Source organism: Anastrepha obliqua, chromosome 1 (genome assembly GCF_027943255.1).
Source record: "Anastrepha obliqua isolate idAnaObli1 chromosome 1, idAnaObli1_1.0, whole genome shotgun sequence".
Lineage (NCBI taxonomy): Eukaryota > Metazoa > Arthropoda > Insecta > Diptera > Tephritidae > Anastrepha > Anastrepha obliqua.
In genome coordinates this window covers 39054373-39079789 of record NC_072892.1, presented here as the reverse complement: position 1 = coordinate 39079789, position 25417 = coordinate 39054373, and the positions used below count along the sequence as shown (strand labels likewise).

Sequence of the window (25417 nt, the reverse complement as noted above, 5' to 3'; positions counted from 1 at the left end):
ATTCATGTTCGAGCTATTGTCAGCTGTGGCATTACTGTCCATACTACTAACATTCCTGCATATTCTTTGATTTTAAATTAAACGGAGCTGCAAATTAAACAAATTGAATTGTAAGTAAATACAAATGTCTCTAGTGCTTGAGTTTTGCTTTTAGTTGCATAAATATTTCTATTATTGTCCAAAGAAATGTTTCGGCTTTCATAAGTGTATTGTCTGCTTTAGTGGAAGTGCCTATTTAAAAAAAATATTATATTTAAAAAATATGTACACAATATTTTAGTACTGCAAACAGCGAATAGGTAAGCGTTTCAGTACACTTATTAGTCGCTTCCTTAACTTGTCCTTTATTTTTTTAGGGTTTGCACAATGTCGGGTCCTAAAAGACGGGAAGCTCCTCCACAAGCAATTGGAGATACTAGTGCAAAACGTAGGCGTCGCTGCCTGACAATAGAAGATAAAATAAAATTACTGGATCGTTTGAAAGCGGGCGAACGCCCAATGGATATAAGTCGAGACTGTGAAATCAGCGATAGTACCATACGTTCCCTGCTGCATTGTGAGGTCCAGTTGCGCAAATATGCCGAACAGTGTACGAAAAATACCTATCGTTCCGCTGCGTATATTCCACGAGATGAAATACTAGAAAAAATGGAGCAGCAATTATATGGATGGTATCTAGAACAGCGTCAACAAGCTCAACAAGGAGCTCAAACTATTTCCAGCATATGTGCCAAAGCAAGGGAAATTTACACAGAATTGAAGAAGAACAAACACGGCACAACAACAGCTCATAACCACCAAAAAATAAAGGAGAGCGAAGAACTGCAATTTGAATTTCGTGAATTCAAAGCCAGCAAAAGCTGGTTTATGAAATTTCGTAAACGATATAATTTAGAGTTTCGCTCCATCTTCGAATCGGAAACTGTTGACTTATCAGCGGTCATTGCATACCCAGCAACGTTCGCAGAGCTGGTGCAATCTGTTGGTTATCAGCCACATCAAGTGTTTACTGCCGTTGAGTTCTCATTTGCATGGAAACGTATGCCCAACAGAACTTTCATTGCGATAACGGATAAATCACGCGATAAAGTTGGCTATGATCGAATAAGTTTGCTTTTCTGCAGCAATGCGGAAGGTAATTTTTATGTCAAACCAATGTTAATTCATAGGAGTAGAACACCTTACTGCCTACGCACGACAAAAATTAGTGAATTACCCGTATTTTGGCGTTCGCGAGGACGCCAGTCTCAGGGTTTGCCCAAAGTGACACCGTCACATTTTCACGATTGGTTGACACAGTGTTTCACCCCAACAGTACGCAATTATTTGCAAGTTATGGAAATGCCTGAACATTGTTTGCTTTTACTAGGTAGTAATTTGAAGCAAATGGTGCTGCCAGCATACGACGATTCGTTTTTGCGTGTGGAATTCTTGCCTCCAAATACATCACAATTATTACAGCCACTTACGCAAAGTTTATTACCGATATTTCAGTGCAAATACCTACGAAGTTTTCTGGCACATTTAGTACATCGTTTGGAAGTGAAGACTGAAGCGAATTTGTACAAGGCCTGGCAAAAGTATTCTATTGCTGACGCAATTGATATTATACAAGAGTCTTTAGATGACATCAGTGTTGATTGCTGGAAGAGTGGCTGGCATCGACTTTGGCCAGAGGTGAGTGTTTAGTTTTTTATTGTGCACTACTCCTTTTGCAAAGTGAACATTAGCCTTGTTGAACAAATTTGGAATGTTGAAACATTTTAATTCCATTTTTATTTTTAGATTGTGCGTGAACCTTTCTGCGATTCGCAGCTTACCGACGAAGTTACACACATTGCTATTAATGGCAGGCAATTACCAGGAAATGGTTTCGCTGATATGACCATTGATGATATAAAGCAACATTTAAAACTCGTAGACGGCAGCGAATGCGCGGAAAAACAGGAACGAAAAGAGACGTCAAACGAAACTGATGCAGGTGGCTTTGAGAAATTATGCTCGCAAACGTTAGCCATTCCATCAGAACCGGTAGATCCAAATGAAAATGATGAACTCATCAGCTTCTGCTCAGAGCAGGATTTGCAATCGGAAGGTAGTGACATTTCTGTGGATAAGGCTACGAAAGAATCGAATCACATTAGAAACGGAATGCTAGTACATATTGATAACGCAGAAAATGAAAAAATCAGTGGATTCGAGTCTGAAGAAGAAGCTGTTATTGAATTTCATCAAACTGAAGGTTTTAGTTTGGATGAAAACAGCCAGATTACCGAAATGTCAATGCAACATACTAAAATACATGAACAAAAACATGGGAAAGCACGCAAGCAAATACAACTAATAAACAAGGCCTTTAATTTAACAGAACAGTTATTAGAAATCTTAAGGCCAATAGAGACGAGTACGAGCTGCGCGGATTTCGCCAAAGGTTTGGATACACTAATGCTGCCTTATAAGGAATTAAAGAGAAAATTGCTACAACCTAGCATAAAAGACTACTTCAGTAAGTAGTTTTGGCCATGTAAGCATGTTGCAAGTTGGGTGCTGAGATTGGCATTAATGGACTTTTACATATGTAGATGCAGGATCATCCCGGCTACTATATGCCTAAATGCGTGGCGTGTTTGAAAACTACCTAGTATTGTGTATATATCGTTTTTTCTACACTTCTTTCCACAGAATATAGGAAAACATGTTTGAAAAAATGTGATATCACTTCCAAACGTTCCAGTGAATGTCAGCCATCCCACCACCGCATTCCTGTGTACTATAAAAGTCAATCAAAAATACTCGTGCTCTGGAGCTCTTTTGGGTGTACCCGAAAGCCTGGATCTCTGAAGAAATTGCTTTAAAAATCTCTTCAAAATCGAACAAATAAGAAATTATAAATATTTCAAAGTTTTTCAACATGGACTTAATATGAAAGTTTCCCAGGCAACGGTGTTATAACTACAAAATCGTTATCAATTATTTTATACATAAAAAGGTAAAATATAAATGCGCATACATAAATGAAGATAAATGTTGTGCGTATTATAAACAAGCGCATGCATGCAGGCCGTGCGATACTAATTAAATCAGAGCTATAAAAGCCAAACAATAGCAACCTGGCCACACACTTGCTGGCATTGCTTGAATGAAGAAATGAATTACCAATTCAAAGGCAAGGAAATGCTATCAAATTATTTAAACAAGTCAAGAGATACAAAATAAAAACCAACTCACTATGGAAAAGAATTACAAACAGATGTTGTCATCAAAATGATAATGAAATGTAATGCAAATGAGCTGGGTGGTCTGTCTGAATTCAACGACTAACAGACCTTGACCGCCAGCTAAGATCAGGTTATTGCACTGCTGAAGATCTGTGACAAGTGATTTTAGTGTGCGAAGAATAAATGGGCGAATATAAAAGCACGCGCAATAAAATTAAAAGTACAATTTTATTTTATAAAAAGAAAAACTACATGTTATAATGTAGGCGAAATTTAGAATGCGGTATACGTAGTGCCAGCACTTACATATGTGCAAGTGTGAGTGCGGAGAAAGTGACAAATCCAGCGAAACTGCGCCAATAAATATTTTGCTTTTTATTACTATTTATATTCACAACTTTTCTATGGTATTTATATTATTTTTAAGAACTACGTACGCTATTCAGTCATAAAAATGTGTATTAAAAAATATGTAAAAAAAAAAATACTGTAAAAATGGAAAGCAAAATGTGTTTCTTAGTCTTCTTGCAAGTTTGCTTTTTGCTCTAACATTTTTATTTATTTTTGTTTCTGTTATTTATTTTTGTCTTTTACGACTCACTTATGGAATTTTGCAGCATTTCAATCGCTTTGAGTTCAATAAGCACACACATATATACATATGCACATGCATTTCTAAGAAAATAATTGTTACAATTTCATAGTAAAAGCCGGTTTTAGGTACTGGCATAAACTACAGCAAACAAATAAAAATAAAATAAAAAATGTGCTCGTGCAAGCGAATACTAGTGTTTATGTGTTTCAACGCACTACTTGGCGGTTATTCATGTAATTATACTTTTTATTTGGCTGTACTTCCCAATTATCAGTAAATCAATGTAATTAAAACAAGCTTCGTATTAAAACGATTGCTTATCACGGTCGTCTTTCAATAGTTGATAAACACTATGGGCCAGAATCTTATGATTTCTGCCAAACTAAAAATTGCTTCTTCGACCCACCACTTCTCGGGTAGCTAGAGAAATCCACTACTCACCAAGCCATAAATTTGTGTGAGAAACAACAACAATTTAGCAATGAGCAAGTGACTTTGTTTATAGCCACTTAGCGTATTTCGAGAATGTTTGTTTACCGCGCGATCAATCGTTTTTCCCAAACGTCTGAAGTGACTAGACAGAAAAAGAAACAGTTGTCCTCGCGTGGTTCGAACCAGTGCAACCATAAAAGCCGTTCAAGAAAGAATTCGCAAGAATACCATTAGAAAGCAGAAAATCATGTCCAGGGAAGTAAATGTATCGACCAGATCGATGTCAAGACTAATTAGAGATTATCTCCATATGCAAGCCTTCCGTCGCTCAATTAATTGCCCACCTTTTCACAACGCGTTGGAAGAAAATTAGGCCCGACAGATTTAAGCAGCTTCTTCGGTGGCACGCGGTCAACGGCCAGGAAAATATTATTTTCACAGATGAGTAAATGTTCACTTTTGAAAAAATTTTTAATAAGCAAAATGACAAAATCTATGCTAAAGCTTCTAAAGACGCAAAAAATTTTGCTCCAAGGGTTCATCGTGGCCACCATCCAGCCTCCGTAATGGTTTGATGCGGAGTGTCTTCTAAAGGCGTTACAACTCTCGATTTCTGCGACAAAGGGGTTAAGACCGGGGCAAAAGTGTACCAGGAGGATGTCTTAGAAAGCGTGAACTCAAATATCCGTAGTTTGGTATTTCTACTATACTTCCCTGTTGCGAGTGCCATATGGGGCGGGAACAGAAGGCTAGTATCGTGGTTTGCAGTTATCAATGCAGATCCTATAGTTGAGTAGATCCTCGTTTCTTCACTTTTCCTGTTAAAAATTTGTTGCAAGCTGTTTGATTATGTATGTATTTATCTGTAAACTGGTTGTGTACTGCTCTTTTTACTTTTGCTGATGTCAATAAATAATAGGTGAGGCGGTAAATAATTTGTAAATAATTACCGGCTTAGATAGACAAATACACTATGAGGTTTCCACTTCAACCTAATAGACTTTCCTGCCCTCTACTCATGGCAGTACCTCATCCAGACCCAGTTCCCTTATTAAACTGAGGATAGAGCTGGGTTGTATTGAGCGTATGTGTCTTTCTTCTGGCTGCAATTGGCCAAGATGTCTCAACCTACTCCGCTGCATTCCAAGAGAAAATTAATTCGATAAGAGTCCGTAGACCAAATCCCGATCATGTTCAGATGACTTTGCAGCTTGCAGTGGCCTGTGAGAATGCCCGTGAGCATTCTCAGTTTATCCCTTAGCCCTGGCTCTTCACTCCTAAACTTCTCCTTGAGTGTGTTGTCCCATAGCAAGGAAGAGCTCGGGTTCTATTAAAGGCGAGGTCGCAGTCTCTCTCTCGCCAGTGCGTCGGCTATTTCGTTCCCAGTTATATCCGTGTGTCTTGCGACCCAAATTAGCCGGACGTAATTGCGCGTTTCTAGTAGATGAAGTTTCTCGATACACTCAAGGACCAGTGAGGATTCGAACTCATAGAACGACAGAGCCACGAGTACAGCCTGACGATCATTCCGGAAATTTCTGTCTAAGTTTATCTCTACACATAGACAGATGCCATACATTTCCGCTTAGAAGATGCTTGGAAAACTACCCATCAGCGCAGAACGCTTGGTTCTGGGGTCTTAAATTCCAGCGCCTATGCTTTCTGAGGTCTTTGAGTCATCTGTGTACCAGTGAAGGGCCCACTCCTGGATTTTCCTTTTAAATGTAGGTGTACTCCAGTTTAGAAGATACCCCTAATTTCTTCGCTCCGTCTGTGCACCTTGTTATAGTTGATGTGCGACACAATACCGTTTTGTTCCTTACCACCGAGTGAACTGTATCGAATGCAACTGCGTTCTTTTCTTATTCTTTGATAATATATACTTTTACATGACATTTTTAAGAAGAACTAAAGAACTGCTGTAAAAGTGTCATTGAAGAAACTTGTCGTTATTTAAGAGCGAAATCGCGAATCAAGATAATATACTCGTAGAACCTCGTATGTGAGGACACCTAATTTTTTTAAGATGCCGAGCGATGCCGACGAGTAAATTTCATTTTATTGATTAACTTTAAAGTAAAGGGTTTTCCAATATGAGGTGTTATTTTGATATTCAAAGAAAATGCTATTTTTTAATATAAATGATCGGATGTTTATTTCATTATAAAGAAGAAGGTACGCCGTTAATAGTGGAAAATAACATCAGGCAAATGACCGCCACGACCATGCTTACAGGAAAGTATCCTTTTCATGAAATTTTCCATAACTGAATTGCAAAGTGGCTGCCCTATGTCCTCGGTAGCCTCACGAACTCCATCTTTGAGGTCTTCAATTGACCCTGGGCTGTTGGTGTTGACCTTCTCTTTCACGTGCCCCAAAGAAAAAGGTCACAAGATGTTAAATCACACCATCTCGGCAATTGTGATCACCTCTTCGAGAGATAACACGGTCCGGAAACTTTTCCCGTAAAAGATCAATGGTTTCGTTGCTTGTGTGGCACGTAACGCCATCTTGTTGAAAATAAACGTTGTCCAGATCAATCCCATCCAACTCCGCCCATAAAAAATCGTTAATCATCTTTCCTATTTAACACCTAACACCTGTTATTGGAAAACTCTTTATTTTATATTGTTATTTCTTTCATAATGGGGAGCCCTGCTGTTGTGAGGAGGCATCGTCTGGCTTCTAAGCGTTTCATATTGCTACACGCACAGTGCCCATAGATAGTTAAACCATAAACGAGTTTTGATAATATCTGAGCTTTCGTTATATTTGTTAATATTACTGAATGCATAGGACAATGTTTTGATGTTAAAAATTATATTATAATTAATTTTGCATCTAAGTTAGCTCTTAAGTATTTTATATGATTTCTATATGCAGGCCTTTAAAAATGCCCTACATAACTCACAAGAACTTTCCTAGAAGCAACCCAGAAAACTAATCATATCGAAAGTCTCATTCACAGCAATCAATAAAGCGGTAAGCCCGCTCGATTGCCGTAACTAAACATTGACAGTGAATGGTCAGACCACTAATCCACTTGTTTAAAGAATGATGAATTCAATTATATGTATGTCTACATACAATAATTAAAAACATAACTGATCGCATGTTTATATGTGCGTGGATGACAATCAAAAAGAACTCAAAAAGAAATATAAAAAAGATGAAACGTAATGGCAGACAAAAACATCAGCAGATAGCCAAAAGACACCAAATGCACCTTTACTTTAGCTCAGTTCATTCGGGTAGTCAACTATAAAAAGTCGTCAGTATCTGCCGCATATGTCATACTCTCAATACCTTATACACATATACAAATAGACATATGTACATATGTGTGTGCAGATCAAAACAAACTGTAAACTTGTTGGCGAAGCAAAACAAGTATCTATGTTTGTAGACGACAGCAACTAAATACTCTACTAACCAACCAAATAACCTGCTAGTCTCCTAATCTCTATGTGCAGGTACATATGTACATATGTACATACATACATACATATATGTAGTTGTATGCCAAGATGCAATGTAGTTTATACGCTTACGACCATTGACTGTTGTGGCACGGCAATTGTGGAGCAGCAAAGCTTTTAAATGGATTGCGTATAAGGTGAACTCTGGTAATTTGGAGTATCTAGAAAATATTTTGATCAAATAAGATTGTTTAACTAGAGAGGAGTCTCAATTCACATGCGATCTGCATCAGTAGATTAGACTAGATTAGATTTGTGGGGTGTTGTAGATTACAGTGGAAAGATTAGAGGAAGGATAGATACAGTATGGATGGTAAGCCGGTAAAAATGGGGTTGCGGCCACTCTTCCTGAATCCCAAGAGATCCGGAAGAGGAAGAGTATGAACTTTATCAATACTCAATACATCACACAGACACACACACCAACAGCCTTGGTCTGATTCCAGAAAACGCCGGAGAAAATAATCTGCAGTATCCTGTCTTAAGAGGATAGGCTCAGACCAACGTCTTGTTTGGGTAGACCTCATGAAGTCGTCAATCCATAATTGAATCGATGTAGAGTTGATACCTAGAAAGAGGGCCTAGAAGTATGCAAGCATTACTTCTTTTCCCAGTTTATTACTGGTTTTGGATCCGTCGGTGTAGAAAGTGCGCTGAAATCCCATTAATAAGTTCTCTGGAATTAACCATCGATCTCTATCTGGGATCAAAATTTTAATTTTGAAAGAAATTTAAAGAACAAATCGCTTAGTTGTTACACTGTTGCTTCTACAGTCAATCTCAAACATTCCAGTTATTTCGTATTTCCCATCTTTTTCCTCCCGCCTGCAGCCCGAAAGGCAAGCTGTGTCAGTGGGTTGAGTTCAATCCTTTCTTTGGTGTCAGCTGGATTGAATAGGTTTGTTTTTTTTATTATTAAAATTAGAATATACTCACGCCTCGACGTACGATTCTTAAAAACAGATCATCTCAATCATAGGTAATTTATAGAATGTAGCTCTTTGGTTGTTAAGCTCCGAAATATTAGGACCTTATCTCAGCTAAACCACAAAACCTGCTGCTCATTTCTTAAGAAAGAATCATCTTGCTAAAATAGTGTACAGTAGTTGTTGTTATATCAGTCTTATTTGGCGTACAATACCATCCATCGGGGTTATCCAATGGTTAGTCCAGAAAACGTGCACTTTCATAAGGTCCTGTCAAAGGAAGAGGAGCGTTAGATGAATTCGCTGAAATATTATTTTTCCGGTTTCGAGAATTAAATCGTTTCGCCTACTTTTCGGGGCACCAAAATGGGCCTCTGCTACCGTCGAGTTTACTCATTTACATAAGAGCAGTCTCCCGCATACTTTCGTCTCTAAAAACTACACAACGGAACTAGTATTATGGGAATAAAGCAAAGAAAATAAGCAAACCGCAAAAAACGGTTCATTTGTATGTCACTTTTCTCCTATTAACGATAATTGCAGCCTGCAAAATTTAGCTGGAACTCGATTAAAGTAGCAACACTGGTGTTTTGGACACTTGTGCTGTTATAGTGACAGTCCTTGGCCGGATATAAATCGGGTGGTTTCGATTAAATAGAACTGACTGCTTTTGTGCTAGCAGCTAGCTTGACTGACATTTATTTAGGAGGCTCATTCAGATAATTCGATACCCAGATCAGAGGACGGCTACGGACCATAACAATTTGGCTATGAAGGTTTTGTGAACATAGAAGCCATCAGAAGATCTGGAAATTTTTAATAAAAGATCCCCAATGGGTTCAGATTTGGAAGCGGTTGACAAATAGCGTCCTATAGTCAGAAATCTTCACTATTTTGTAGTCCTAGCAACAACCAAACTATTCAAGAACAATTACGAAAAAAATTTCGATTCGGATCCATATTATGACCTTTCTTCAATGTAGCTTTAAAACTGACTATACCTATATGGCATTTATACACCTAGAAGTTATATATCCGTGTAACTAATGTGACTCTGCAAACTAAGTTTAAGCAAAATCACCTATGGCAAATTTTCCAAAAATCAGCTCTAGTCGTTTGATGGTAAACGAGGTTACGACAGAGGAACATGGGCTCGTGGGTTTCCTTTGTAACCCCGGTATTGAAGTACATATATATGATAGTATATAGAGCTACGGAGCTGCAACACATACAATTTCTGGCACTAATAAGATCTCTATTTCGCTCAAGCAACGACACGGCGCTTCGATCAATTTGCAAACGGGCGTAGTATACGAGTGCGTATGGTAGTGCTTCGCCAAGACAGAAATTTGTGCTGACTTGCTGTACGTATTTGAATATAATTCGAAAACTCAGTATCAGCTTTTAATAATAAGAAAAAAAATCAAAAAGAATGGTAATGTTTTTCCAAAACCGACAGGAAACAAATTTTTACCAAAAAGTTGTATCAAAAAAGTGGGTTGATTTCTCGAAAAAGTTTATTTTACTAAAAAACAAAAACACATTGCATAAAAAGTTAAAAATGATATAACTTTAAACACTCTATGCTATAAAAACTATATACCACAATTTTCAACATTGAATAAATTTAAAAATATATATACATTTTTTTTCTTATATACTCAAGCCTAAATTTTTTTTAAATGCTTTTTTTATTTAGAATCGGTTATGAGTTAACCGTCAGCTTAACAGCAAGTTTTTAAATCTTAATACAGTTTACTTTCTTATTAGCCCTTTTAGTGGGCTCATTTTGGCTTACGTATCTCCAACTCTGCGTTGGAAAAATAAGGGGGAGAAGGACTTGGTGTGTCCAGCTGTCGCCCGTTAGCACGAGAAAGAAAGGACTGGCGCACTTTGTAAAACTCGGCCAAAATCGCGTAAGCCAATCAAGAAAAAGAAGATGAAATAACGAGATGAATCAACGACATACTTGGAGCACTTGAGTTGGAATCGCTCTCATGTAAAAGATTCTATTAATACCGTTTTCTGATCTAACCGATAAAGTGAACTTTATGTAGTAATCGCGCCAAATTAAAATATTCCTAACTTTAAGGTTTCCTTTAACTATTTTCGTTTACTCAACTGCCAGGTAAAAATACATTTGCTGGTGCTGCAACTACGCCAAAAAAGTAGAAACTTACTACTTTTTTTTTTTTTAATTTTTTAAAGCTGGCAATTCCGTGCTCTTTACTTACATCGTCTTAATTAACTTCACTCCACTTAAGTTCACTTTGAACCTAACTTCAAATTTTATAGAGCACATCAATTGACCTTTAAACATATCGGCACGAGTGTTTAACAAGCTTTTGAAGAACGAAAACATATATATTCATCTGTATGATGGTGTGTGCTGTATTGTTAGAGGTTAGTTGAGAAAATGGGCCTTACTCGCATTGCAGATGCAGCTGTAGGTCTGAGTATGATACATTTCTCTTGAGAAATTGGTAGAAGATTTCACTACCCAATGAGACTACCGAGAGCTAAACTTATTATTACTATGTAAGCTTGATAGCACAAGCAAGCAGAAACTCTTACTCATCGCACATAAGACCTTTTCATAACAAATTCCAACCGGTATTTAGCGTTTCTACCCTACGCCAGTAGCGCTTGATGGAGAAGCAAATAAACCGCTCAAACAATTGGAAAACAGTCACGATTCAACATTGTACCGTGTCTCGCGCATAGCGCGCACCACACCAAACAGCGAAACTTCGAAGACGGAAAGCTAGAAGGAATTATTTAAAAGTCAATACAAATTATACCAAGAATTCGTTAAAAAAACAACAAAAAAAGAAATTGTGCTACAACAAAAACAAGAACGGTGTGTATACATATATGCGTGCATATGTGTGTGTATGTGCTGCATGTGAAAAAATACTACAAGTAGAAAACAAAAGATGTAAGCTACGAACGCGAGGCATACATACCAACGAGTTTGAGTTTGAATTATTGTTTTGGTTTTGTGTTTTCCTGTAATTTGCATATGAAATACCAAACATTCTTCAACAAATTGTGTGTAGAACATTCTTCAGTCTTGTATTTCTGCTTTTCTGCATATCGATGGATTGGCTAATTTATGGGAGTTCCATACATATATGTATGTACATGTGCGATATTTGTTAAATGTGTTAAACGCAACCTGCCGCTTTAATATTTAATATTAAAAACATAAAAATAAAATAATATTAATAAATACAATTAGTGGAGCAACACATCCGTGTCAGGTGCTTCAGTGCATGGCATCTGCTCCGTTTGTTGTCATGCGTCATGACATTGTCCTGTAGGTGATGTTCTTTACAGTGTTATGCCGCCGCAAAAGGGCAGGTGATTTATATGGAAGGATCTTTCTTCTTTGTAAAATTATGTTACATGCGAAGACTTGACATTGCCTGCCGAGGAGCTATCCCAATTCGAAAAAAACTGTTGCTCTTATTTTAATATTTTACTCTACAGAGAAATTAGTGGCACTTAAATGTATTTGCTGAAAATTGTCTCAATCACGTTCTAGCGCCGTTACAGACGCTATTGCCGTCCACAGACTTTCTTCTTTCACTAGTCAGGCGCGCGCACGTACGTATGCGAGACGTGCTTGTTTTTTACTCAACTACAAACGGGCAACGTGCAACGTCAATCGTCGCTGTTGGCGGCGCGTCATGTGGTTGCAAAAGCTTCACTCTCCTGTCTCCTTGTCGCATAGAGTTTTACTATTAGCTGTCGCAATGTATTACATCCGCTTGCCGCATTGGCTAAATCACTAAAACCGTAATTAATGTTAAAGCCAGCAATAAAAACATTTAATACGATGACGACTCGTTGGTGCGATCACTTACCTCATTGCAGCATACGCAGCTTCCAGTTACAGCTACAGCTGCAATTGCAACTCTCCTCCAGCTGCCATACTTTGTTGAATTCGCTTTAGCACGCAAGCACCGCACACACCCCACACACCTTCACGCGCCACCTAATGCATTTGTGTTTTGTTAAGCTTTGATTTAAGTACCACTGACGCTGTTGTCATCTGTTTTCGCTGTCACTCTGTTCGTTTGTTCGCTGTTAATGCCTTTATTTTTATACCCGTGCACTTGTGCCCAAGGGTTTTACGTTACGTTCATATAACGGTTGTATGTAACAGCATTAAGGAATCGAGATAGATATAGGCATATAAAGGATCTTTGGCCTAGATGTTAAAAAAAAATTAAAAATGTATATTCCTTCAGGATTCACTACTTTTATTAAATCAAATACGGCTCTAACAATTATAAGTATTTGAAAAATGGTATCACCTAAATGTCCAAAATTCACCAAACAATCGATTCATGAATGCCTAAATGTGGCAAACGTCGAGATATCGATGTTGAAGGTTGTTCAACAACATTTTGCGCTACAGCAGCAATTTTTTCAACAGAACGTCCAATTTTTGGTCTGTCAGTCTTCTTTCTATCCTGGACGGAACCAGTTTCTTGAAAATTTTTCACCTACCTTTGAATTGTCGACTCATTCGTACGATAGATTAGGTTAAATGGCTGCCCTTGCAAGGGGCCTACTTGGACAAAAATTTAAAAATGTGTCCGTTGCAATATCATCCAGGGGGGAGGGGAGGGGAACAGGAGAGGGAGAGGAACCAGAACGAATCCAGGGCTTGGATTAGAGGATGACGACCAACAGTGGCGATTGGCATATGTGTTAACCGTTTCAAGCTTCGTACAATTATTTCCACCAAAAAATCACGAATTTTGTTCATAAAGATCGACTATTTTCATAATAAATTTCAATAATTTTACGGGTTCTACTGTGAAAAATTGTGCATTTATCTGATTAGTTGGTTGGTTTAAGTGGTGATTCTTCCAGAATCCAACTAGCGCTTCCGCACCATTTTGTTGCCACATCCTCGTTACCAACTTGTTTACCAGTTATTTACAGCGTGACTATATCCAATCTGTGCGGTTCAGGAACCTTATCAGGTTGTTGACATCTAAGCCAGACAGCTGTTCCAGACTCTCGAACAGCGGTTTACCCAGGGTTAACATTCTGTCCTTCCATAGGGCAGGGCATTCGCAGAGAAAATGGAAGATTATTTCCTTTTTCTCCGGTTGTTTACAACTGTGACAGTATGTGTTGTGAGGGATGCCCATTTTGGCTGCTTGTTCTCCCACAGACCAAAAGCCAGTTATGACTGCCGTTAGTCTTCAGGCGTTCCGTCGTTTCATGTTTATCAATGTTGACGATTGCTTAAGGTTGTAGGTGGGCGATTAAATTCTACGAATTTTGCATTTCGTCTGGTCTCTCTATCTACAATCTGCGATTCGGAGGTATTTTAGGGAAATTGCACTCTTGACTGCACCTAGTGGTGTGAATACCGATTCTGCAAGAGCGTTATTCATGGCAGATCCCCTTCTTGCCAGTTCATCCTCTTTTTCATTACCTTCGATGCTCCTATGTCCCGGGACCCAGATTAAGGTAACTTTATGTTTTTCGCTCAAGGTAATAAGGCTAGTCCTGCTTTGTTCCACCACTTTAGAGGTTGTTGTAGCCGAACCCCGTGTCTGGATTGCAGCTTGGCTATCTTGGCTATAGTGATATTGCCCTTAAAAGAGGGATCTGCGATTAGTAGCCTACAAGCTTCCCCAATTGCCTAAAAGACACTGCAGGCATTAGAGAGACGCACAGATCTTTCAATTTTAAGTCTATGCGAATATATACCAGCTCCAACACCACAATCCATTTTACTGACATCTGTATAGACTGTAGTGTCGAACTTGTTTAGTGAGAATCCCTTATTCCATTCTTTCCGAGATGAAAAGAGAGTGACAAAATTTCTACTAAAGGTTACCGTCGGGACGATGTAGTCAGTCCTCTTCGAGGTATACTGGGTTTGTCGCAGTAATAGACTGGCATGGCCATGAGCTTTTTCCTTCCAGCGACCCGCTTCATTTAACCTAATGGATAAATGGCACTCATTGTTGTCATCTTCTTGATATATAGATCTACCGGAATAACGTGTGTCAGAGCGTTCAGAGCCTCCCTAGGACATGGTCTGATTGCACCTATTGTTATTGCACAGGCTAATCTTTGTATTCTGCTAAGTAATTTTATGTTGTATTCTCTCTCTGCATATATCTACTTGACAAATGTCAAAGATGACATAGAAACAGATACCATCTGGGAATTATTCACTGCTGATATTTGGGCGTCACTGCTCAGAATGATGAGAGAAATCAAGATAGATATGTCTGTCCGTCTGTCCGCCCGTCCGTGCACACTATAACTCGAACAGAAATTAATAATATCTTGCAGTGAAACTTTTTATACACATATTACCCTTTATCCAAGGTAGTTTGTTATTGAAAATTAACGATATCGATCGATAACCACCCCCACCTCCCATATAACGTCGATCTTCCAAAAATAAAAAAATGTTATCAATGAAGTAAAGTTATTCAAATTGGAGGAATGAGCGGTGCTACGCCCTATTTGGAGTAAATATATGTGTCTAGATAGTGACTTAAGAAAATTCGCGCAAGCTTGGGAATCGTCGTGGAAGCTGAGATGCATTTGACACCTTTTTTTGCAACTTTACTTCGCAAAACGTGGTTGGCCCCTCTTATAAAGCGATGTTGCGCTCTCAATAGCGATTATTGCATTTTGGAATTTTAAAGGCATGTTTTTCATATACATAAGCTGTTTATAAATTTGGATTGAACCCTTTTTTGAGTAAAGTCATTTTGTCAAATACTTCATTTCTACAAGATGGCGCAAAATTAATCATCCAAGTTTGTATGTGAATAACTTTTCTATTAAATCAAAAAAAATTATTTTTAGTGATGCAAACTCAATTTCTTGTCTGTTTGTGTACTGCAGCTGTCAAGTTCGAAAGTATCAAAAATGGTTGGCATACGGCGCTATTTGCAAAAATTACAAATCTTCCGTTAGGGTGAATAATTTTGCGCCATTTTGTATTATCCTTTTCATGTTGTCATACAATCATCTAATTACTTTAATTTTTCACCAATTACTAGAAGACTTATTACGAGTAATAATAATATTAATAAACTTAATAAAATCTATAGTGCCCTTGATTCGATTTTATTATACCGAGATCTCTGCTTGTGTCTAAGATTAGAACTTTCGATATATGAGAACGTAGGTTCTAATCTCGGTGAAACACCAAAATTAAGGAAAAACATTTTTCTAATAGCGGTCGCCCCTCAGCAGGCAAAGGCAAACCTCCGAGTGTATTTCTGCCATGAAAAGCTCCTCATGAAAATATCTGCCTTTGGGAGTCGGCTTGAAATTGTAGGTCCCTCCATTTGTGGAACATCATCAAGACGCACGCCACAAACAGGAGGAAGAGCTCGGCAAAGCACCCAAAAAGGGTGTACGCGCCAATTAATGGCATTTTAATCATAGACTTAATAACAAAGAAATGAAATGAAATACACCTCTATCGAAGAGCACTCCAGGCTTTAGGAGACAAACACTGGATTTCTGCAGCTGTAAATAGAGACTGTATTCTTTTCTGATTAAACGTACTCTATTTCGCTACACATAGTTACAGCCACATCTTCTATTTTTGCTCGAACAAAGACCCAACTCGATGGAGATGTTTTTCGAAAAAATCTTATGCTAAAAGTTCAGTTGCTATTTCACCTGCATTAAAAACGGTGTTCCTTTAGTACGCTTCGAATTTGACTAGAACATAGTCTCACACAGCAAACTTTTCATCACCTGCTAATTTATGAATCTCCAAATCAGCTGCCTCGACTGCAATACAATATAGCTGTGAGCTGGTGTTTTATGAAATTGTTTGAGTTGAATCGTCCTTACTATTCCTCCTTCAATATTTTACACTCTTCTTAACAGCATATATCATACAATAGATAATCAAATGTCTAGCAATTCAAGAGTAACTGTAAATATTTCGGGTGCTCCAGTGGAACGTGTTAACAATTTACATATCTTGGTAACGAGGTGATACGGAGGAAGATACCAAATCTCGCATTGGCAAAGCAAAAACCGCCTTTGAAATGTTCTCTTCTGTTTGGCGCAAAAAGAACCTTAACTCTGATAAAAATTGAGGTCTTTTAAATCCAACGTGGTATCGGTTTTTTTTACGGATGCTGCTCGTGGAAAGTGACCAATTCCATCAAACTCGAGCCTCCAAATTTTCTCAAATCACAGCCCGAAGAACAATTTCTGGCTGGACACAATAGCGAATTCTGATTTGCTAAAAAGGCGCAAATGGAGTCAGTCAAAGTGCTCATGGAGATAGAGTGGCCATACTCCACGCAAAGACGAAAAATGCATTTTCTGAAAGGCACTGAAGTGGAATCCTCTTGCGATTGCTGGTCGCAAGTGAGGCGAACAGGCGAAAGGGAAGCTAGAAGCAGCGGAAAGAGCTGGAACGAATTAAAGTGCATTGCCAAGAAGCGCAAAAGATGGCGCGCAGGTGTGATCGATAATCTATGACCCAAGAGAGATTGAGGATCAGAATAAAAAGAAGATATACAATAATAACGGAGCGTATTTACGCAATTCAATTTTCTTATCTTCACAAATTCTTTACGTACCACTGTGACAAAATAACAGAAACTGCCGCAAAAGGAGAAAAGCCCGTGCAGCTTTGCCAAAATTTACGCATCAATTGTAAAATTACATGACACTGCATGAAGTCAAGGATTTCATTTCATTTTTATTACTTGTACCGATTTGACTTCAAACTGATCGCAGTCAAATGTGTCCCAAAGTCAAATGCACCACAATTACCCCTACTGCCACGCTCACTATTTATAAGTTAACTTTAAATTTCGGTCCATCTGTCTGATGTTACAAGCTATAACTCTCATTGTCCATGAGAGCTCAAATTAAATTTTACTAAAATATGTGCGGGTATATAAATTACGGTCAGAGCCGAATTAAGCCTACCTTACGCGTTTGTTGTTGATCATTACTGCTTTATTGTGGTCATCACTCCTATCCGATTTGCCATACAAAGGGTAATCCATCGGCTGGTTTATTTTTAATTCAAATGTTGTTTTTCCACTGTTAGCTATTTCGCGCTGAAAAAAGGCAGATATTCAGTACCATAACTCTGTGGTACGAAATGGTGTGTTTCACACTTGAAAAACGTTTGCAAATATTGGTTACTTTAAAATTAATTTCAAATGTTGCCAACATTTTGCGTTTATTGAAAAAAACACGTTTGAGTCGAGGCGCATTTCCAACCCGGAGCCGCCGATTTTAGCTAAAAAAATTGCCATATGTGGGATCAAAAAAACACCATAAAACAAGACATTTGTAGATGGATAATTTAGACTGGATTTTGTAGTGGCAAGCTTACAGAGACTTATAGAAGAAAAAGGATGAATCGCTTCTGTTGCAAATTAACTTTTTCATTTTCTGATTGCTTCTAACCTGAAAGAAGATCTTAAAGGTTGGTAAGTTAATAAAGCGGCCTGCAAATAACAGTTACAGAGCCCTAATAACCGCCTTTTTAAGAGTTGAAATTTGACGTGTGAACTTGGATGGTCTTTGGTTTCAGAAGGGTCGTACTCGTATGAAAGCTGCAATTTGATAGCGAACTCCTTTTTTATTTTCTGGGTTACCGCTAAGGACTGATGTTAGGCTGACAATCCAGAAATGTTTCAGACACTTAACACGACACTGGTGGTGTCTCATACCTTTGTAAAAATAATCTTAATTCTTTACCTCTTTGATTCTCATGAACTTGTTTTCAAAAGTAATTTCTATTTCAGAAAGCAATTATAAACCGTTACAAGCCAAATAATTATTCCCCTCCATTAAGTTAAAGAGGGTCGCCATAACCCAGAGAGTTTATGAGTGACTACCGTTGTTGTTGTTGTAGCCGCTCAAAACCCCCTGCCAATCACAGTGCAGTCATCAATTGTCATCGTCTATCTCATCAAAGGATAGGAGAACCATCAAAGAGTAGAAGAAAACGGCAGGCTATTTGAAAAGGCTGGGACCAAAGAGAAAGAGATGTGCGATGAGTAGGTTTAAGGGAGCATGTGAAGAGGTAGTCGTGTCATATATTCCCTTGACAGCCGGTTCTATGCACGGGAATGATTCGTTGAATTTTTCTCAATTAAGGGCTACCAGCCTAGTAAACTAACCCTTGTTAGAGCAGTAGATTAAACCCCTCCTGATTATAGTTCGATTGGTCAAGTGAGCATCAAATTGTAATAAAAGTTTTGTTTTTGTAATATTTTTCTAATATGAATGCATATTTGGCAAGATTTGTGCGTTGTGGTTTAATACACCCCACGTGCCGTATTTCGGGTTAATAGCAATTATGTTTGCTATACTTATTGTTGAAATAAGAGTCGAGGCCATAAGAAATCAATGCAAATACAGTTCACAATTTATCGGAAGTTTTGTTCTCTCTAATAAAGAAATCAACCTGTGGCCAACCCTTTATTTATGTAGATACTTATGGGCGCGCATGGTACCTTGTAATTAATGGAATATTTCTATTTCAGTTTTCCAGTTTTCTTTTTGTTCATCCATCTACATAACATTCAAGAGTCTTAGCTTCCTTAATTGGCCCTCTTATATTGCTTTACCTGTTCTTTCTTTACCGGTTCGTGTTATACTCGTTTATTAATTGTCGTATGGAGTGTGTGTGGCGCTCAAAATTTGGCGAAGTATGTCATCTTCGTTGCCATCGCCCACTCTGTATTACGAATTGGTATTTCTAAGCTTGCGATAAACATCAATAATTAGAGTTTTTAATATGAGACTTAAAACACAATTGAGTGTGTGAATGTCATCTGCAGAACTTAAAATTATGAGACTCAATACTATATTAGTATTATGTAAATATATTATATAAATTTTTTTTAATTTTATACAAATTCGATCGAGACTAGTTTTTAGACGGTTAGCACAAAGTTAGTCAATGTTTTTGAAATTTAATATATATAATAATATGTATGTATATATGTAGGGAAATGTACGGTTTTACAGTTGTAGAATAGAGTGCTTTAACAAAAAAAGATGCAGTTTTTCTACCGGAATTATAAAATGTATTATACTTTAATGCTTCTTTTAAAATATTTCGGAAAAATACTAAGATTTACCTGAGCTGTATAGATTTGAAAATACACATAGCCGACATTCTGTCACAGTAGATGGATCCATCCAGCCAGATTTATATACGGCCAAGGACTGTCACTCCAGCAGCATTGCTCGTCCATGGGGAATGTTTATGCTGCTACAACAAATAAATCGAGTGCATATTCGAACGTTGTCAATTAAGATTGGATAATCTGCCAGTAACTTTTCTAACAGGGTTACGGACCTCTTATCAAAGTAAAAAATCTGATTTTCGGGGGCTCTACAATGTACTCCACTATGTACCCCGCTTTGGATGTACCATACGTTACACATTTGATAGCATTCTAGACGTGGAACAACTAAGGCTACAAAATAGTGCCGGTTTATCACCTCTTTACTAGCTTGGTTGTCTATAAACTGGATAAAGAAGCAAAGCACATGCGCCTGGACAAGAATGAGAGCGTGGCGAGGTATTTCCTGTTACACGAGGCACTTTTGGAAAGTTATAATTTTGATGAGGTAGAGCATTTAGTCTAGTCAGCCTTCAAAATGAATAAAGAATTTGTCTCACCAACAAGTGCTACTTTGGACCTCCTTGAATACACAAAATTTATTATTATTTACAAGTTTCTCAGCCTATTTGATTTTAAAACCAAGAATGAAAGAAAACATGGAGTGGAACCGCCATTCAAATGAGGAAAATTTACTGTACGCGATGAATACTGCAAGATATGGAACGATGAGCTGTAGAACTTTACGAATACATTGGCATATTTACTTCGTTCAAGAGAAAAAATACTGGGGTTGGGGTTTCTAACTGGTTTCCTTTGCCGTGTCATGTATGCCTATATGTCTATAAAGGCGTGTTAGAAAATGTATTTTTACTTTTTCCTTAGGGTAGAGTAGTAAATTGAAATCTAATTTTTTAATATCTTCGTTTTTTGGAACACAACCTCAACAGAAACTTCCCCCGTGTGTGCCCGGCTATGAAGATTAGTATTGGTACTCTCGCTAGAGATTTGTTGTACATATTGAGGAATAAGTTCGTAGCGTTTTTACCGAAGACTTTTATCTAAACAAAAAACAATAATTATATGAATAAGTTAATCAATTATAAATACGTTGTTGCTGTTTACAACTTTTTCCCACCTCTCGACCGATTTGTTGATGCCGTTCCGCCAAAAATCGCTTGGTCTGGTGCCAAAGAAGTTGTTGAACCAGTTTTTAAGCACTTCTTTGTTGTCAAAGGTGACGCCTTTCATATGGTTTGACAGGGAGCAGAAAAGATAATAATCGGTCGGTACAACGTTCGGAGAATACGACGATTGCTGAAGGACCTCCCATTCGAGTTTTTGAAGTGTGGCTTTGACGACTTGTGCAACATGCGGCCTGGCGTTGTCGTGAAGGAGTATGGTTTGGCGATGAGATTTTTTCAGTCGAATAGCCTCAGTTACGCGGTGTAGCTGGGAAATGTAGAGCTCCTTGTTGACCATGGCATTCTTTTAGAGCATTTCCCAGTGCACCATGCGCTCCCAGTCCCACCAAACACATATCATGATCTTCTTTGTATGAAGATCCGGCTTGACTCTCGGCTCTGGCGTATCTTCTGGACTCACCCACTCATTTCTTTGCTTCATATTGATGTATAGGCACCATTTTTCATTTCCCGTGACGATTCGGTATAAAAGACGTTGTTTATGACCGCGAGAAGCGATTTGAAGATGTTTTTCTTAGTTTTTTTCGTTGAGCTCATGAGACACGCAGGCTTCTAATTTTTCGGTAAATCCCATTGAATAAAGGTGATTAAGAAACGTTTTATAATCGCTGTTAATTTTTTCCGCCAATTCACGACTGGTTTGGCGACCGCTCTCCTTCAAAAGTGATTTGAGACGTTCTTCATCATATTCAGCAGGCCTTTCGTGGTGGGTCGTGTCATCGACGTCAAAATCGCCATTTTTGAACTTTGCAAATCATTTTCGTGCTGCAGACTTGCCTACACGTCGCAAATTTCCTGTGCTACTTCGACAGCTTTTTGACCTCGATGAAAAACAAAGAAAAGCAGGTGTCGATTTTTGTTGATGTTGATTTTTGCTTCCTGGGTATTCCATTTCCAAGACTCAAAACTAATAAAAAATTAAATAACTAAAAAATACAATCAGCATAGTTTTGTAGAGCAGAAAGAGTTCTATCGAATGAGTACTTACCCTTTGCCAAACAGCAAACAAATCGTTTGCCCCCAACCCAATATATAATTTAACTATTCTAGTAACCGTTATAACTTGGAAGAATTGAAAATAATTTGAGGATAAAATTTTATTAAGTCAAGCAATTGAATCACCTTGGTCCACGATTTCTTTTAAATACCTCAGATCGCAAACAAATAATTCCATACAGCCCAACCAATAGAAAATAGAGCGCAAATGAATATAATGTAAAGCATGCATAGAAACGGTAAATGCGCAATTGTTTTTGTATTAACACACAAAAATTTGTATGAAAACCAGGGACGATGAAACGAGCGGCTACACTCGCAAAACCGAGACAGTTTGAGCAAAATTTACGAAGATGTCACAAATTTGGGAGCCACTTTATCTAAAGCTGTTTTGCGCTATTTTTGTTCACTGCGCTCTTGACTCGTGGCGAAGTTACTCAATCTTCTCTATGGAATTTTCTGTTGTCTTTATTTAGCTGATTAAAAATGTTTTCCTTTCATAATTTAAGTGTTAGTCAACAGTTTGCATAATTCGCACCGGTCTTGAAATCGCTGTAAGCCACACTCATTGCTTTTTGTTATTGTTGATTTCGAGATGTGGCACTCTTTCTATATCAGGTACCACGACGTGCGATCAACATCTGACCGTTAACCGGCTTTGAAGGTTCAGCTGGTTTGCTGACGTCACCGGGACTATGACAGCGGTTTGTTTATGGAAAGAGGTGATATTGGGTGGGTGATATACGAAAAAACATCAACACAATCTCCTTCCATGTTACTCCGTTGCCGTTCGAACAACGACTGATTTCACGAGTGTGCGAATACGGTTGAAATAAGCGGGCAAAATTCTACTGCCAAAGCCTCTATTACGTGGCAACCGAAGTTACGCCCACAATTGTATAATGTATCGTCCTTGATGCGGTACTCCAATAGTCTACTTATTCTTATACAGCCTTACAAACGTTTTACGGTTTATGATGAAGTGGAGAATCAGTGTCAATTACCTCCCTCAACGAAGTTGTCCCAGTTGTTCATACCAAGCACGCGCTGTTGCTTTCGCTTTCGAACCTTTGAGTGTCGAATGCAGTTAGATTTTCACTGCTCTTTTATCGTCCATTTCATATTGTTGCAATTGTATTTTTTTTTAAATACACAGCTATTATAGAACTCGTTTGGTTCATTAGATTCCAAATGGTGCACTACAAATCGGATTTAGAGTAGTGTTTTTTTGGTACGCTTGAAGTCATGCCCGTTCTACTGCGCACATTGACATACATATAAATTTATGTTTAAATAAATATTATATTTTCTTCTTACGATTTATTTCTTCAAGCGAATCCACTAAACCTGTCATTCAACTGAGTGTGAGGGTGCTTCCGCCTGCGCTTCGAAATGCCTCAGACCAACTCCCAAAATGCCGCAGATGCTATAGAGCAGAAGCTGCTTGGCATACTCGCTGCACAAGATCTTGGTGATATAACACAGGAGCTATGCGATTTCTCACTCGAGGAACAAAATGCAACCGCCGAGGCACAAGGCATACAACCAAGCGCTGCAGCCGACTATGTACCTGTGCTGGGTAAATCTGTGACATACATTGTAGCCTGTGTATTGTTCAATGAGAGGGACGAGGTTCTAATGATGCAAGAGGCTAAGCAATCGTGTGCTGGTAAGTTAAAAGTATACCAATAAATCAGAGCAGTTGGAATATTTTGAAATGTTTTCTTTTCGCTACTTTTTGTTCTAGGCAAGTGGTATCTCCCAGCTGGACGCATGGAGAACGGTGAAACCATCTGCGAGGCCGCAGTGCGAGAGGTATATGAAGAGACCGGTCTAAATGTGAACATCACTACACTTCTGGCCATCGAAGTGGCGGGCGGCTCTTGGTTCCGCTTTGTGCTCACTGGCCGTGTAACTGGTGGCACACTGAAAACACCCGCACAAGCAGATAACGAATCATTGCAAGCAAAATGGATATCTAGGCTCTCCGAATTGCCATTGCGCGCCAATGACATTCTAAATCTAATTGATATCGGTCGCTCGTATAACGAGCGCGCCTCTACACCACAAGCGCTAATTTATCATCCAGATGTTTTGCCAACCAGATACTCACACCACAAAAACTATTTGCGCGTTGTGGCAGTAATACGCAAACGCGCTACCAATTCTTTAAATGTGCTTGTTAGTGAAAAGAATGTGCATCACTTCCCCACAGTCGAGGTGCATCCTCAGCGTAGCCTTCACTCGACGCTACGCAAATTTATGATCGAACTATTCGGCGCGGAATTGCCACAGCATCGACCGCATGGCATACTCAGCGTAGAACACTGTCCCTCACCGATGCCACACACCACCGATGGTATTTGTCTGAATGTGTTGGTAGTCTTCCGACCGCCGTTGGAAGAGGTGGCACTCATCGGCAAGTGCACATGGCATGAGTTGGGACGTGCGCTTGAAGAGAAACTGGCACGTATACTCTCGAACAAATATTCCACAATACCGTTAAATGTTATACGATAGATGCACAGAGGCTGCGTTAGCTTAGTCTGGTGGTCAGTGGCATTTAGGGAAGTGAAAGTTATTTGACGCAATATGTAGTGAATAAAAGCAATAGTTTGTAAAACTATTTAACCAGATGTTTATTGCGTGTGTACATGCATACATACATTTGTACGTATGTATTTATTAAGGCGAACAAACTCATAAATCAACAAGTGGCGAGAAATCAAAAGAGCGCATTTCAATGGTGGCGGGGGTGCGCGATTACACATATACAGTAATATTTATTTTTTAAATATTTTGATTTTATATACACCAATCATTGTTTATTAAGTTGCTGTTATAAAAATTTTTATGTTATAAATAAAAATTTCATGTTAACTACTACGTAATGCATCGCTGTTGATTTTCTTGTGAAATTTGAAATAACATAAATATTGTAGAGGGTATTCCATCGGTTGGGCTGATGAACTTTAAAATCACTTTTATAGATCTTGACTGACAGTCAGCATATGCGACGCGTTACATGCTCGAAGGATCCGGCGAAACTAGATAATATCTCTCGTACGCTGGTATTACAACAACTTAAAATGCAGGATTTTGGACAATGGCAATCTGTCGGAAAGCATTCCGACCAGGGCTGGCGTACGGCAAGGCTGTCTATGATCTCCTTTGTTATTGTTCTCCTTTGAATTCTCAAAAAATATTTATTTATTCATCAATAAATTTCTATTTTACCTCCTTCAAAGTAATCCTTTACCTCCTTCAAAGTAGTCCTTTACCTCCTTTAAAGTAATCCTCAGATATAATACACTTGTGCCAGCGTTTTTTCCAATCCTCAAAGCAGTTCTGATATGCATGTTTTGGTATGTCCTAGCGCTCTCTCAGCAGTGGCGTAGATAGCTTTTTGTGATGGGGGGATATAATTTGACAATATCTTTTTT

The 25417-nt window shown here is 38.4% G+C and overlaps 2 protein-coding genes across 2 annotated transcripts; both read left to right on the top strand.

Moving 5' to 3' along the window:
• On the top strand, positions 1-24865 carry LOC129248773 (8-oxo-dGDP phosphatase NUDT18). The gene is made up of 3 exons (XM_054888392.1): positions 1-110; positions 23308-23643; positions 23722-24865. The coding sequence occupies exons 2-3, from the start codon at positions 23367-23369 to the stop codon at positions 24492-24494; spliced, it is 1050 nt and encodes a 349-aa protein (XP_054744367.1). The 5' UTR covers positions 1-110; positions 23308-23366; the 3' UTR covers positions 24495-24865.
• Positions 126-4001, top strand: LOC129248763 (tigger transposable element-derived protein 1-like). The gene is made up of 3 exons (XM_054888382.1): positions 126-299; positions 357-1677; positions 1786-4001. The coding sequence occupies exons 2-3, from the start codon at positions 367-369 to the stop codon at positions 2512-2514; spliced, it is 2040 nt and encodes a 679-aa protein (XP_054744357.1). The 5' UTR covers positions 126-299; positions 357-366; the 3' UTR covers positions 2515-4001.
• Positions 24866-25417: the final 552 nt, after the last annotated feature.

What these genes read in the sequence shown, in the direction of transcription:
- LOC129248763 (XM_054888382.1), top strand. Translation starts at nt 367, where the DNA reads ATGTCGGGTCCTAAAAGACGGGAAGCTCCTCCACAAGCAATTGGAGAT. An exon ending in GGCATCGACTTTGGCCAGAG is followed by an intron (nt 1,678 to 1,785) that starts GTGAGTGTTTAG and finishes TTTTATTTTTAG; the next exon opens with ATTGTGCGTGAACCTTTCTG.
- LOC129248773 (XM_054888392.1), top strand. Translation starts at nt 23,367, where the DNA reads ATGCCTCAGACCAACTCCCAAAATGCCGCAGATGCTATAGAGCAGAAG. An exon ending in GGCTAAGCAATCGTGTGCTG is followed by an intron (nt 23,644 to 23,721) that starts GTAAGTTAAAAG and finishes TTTTTGTTCTAG; the next exon opens with GCAAGTGGTATCTCCCAGCT.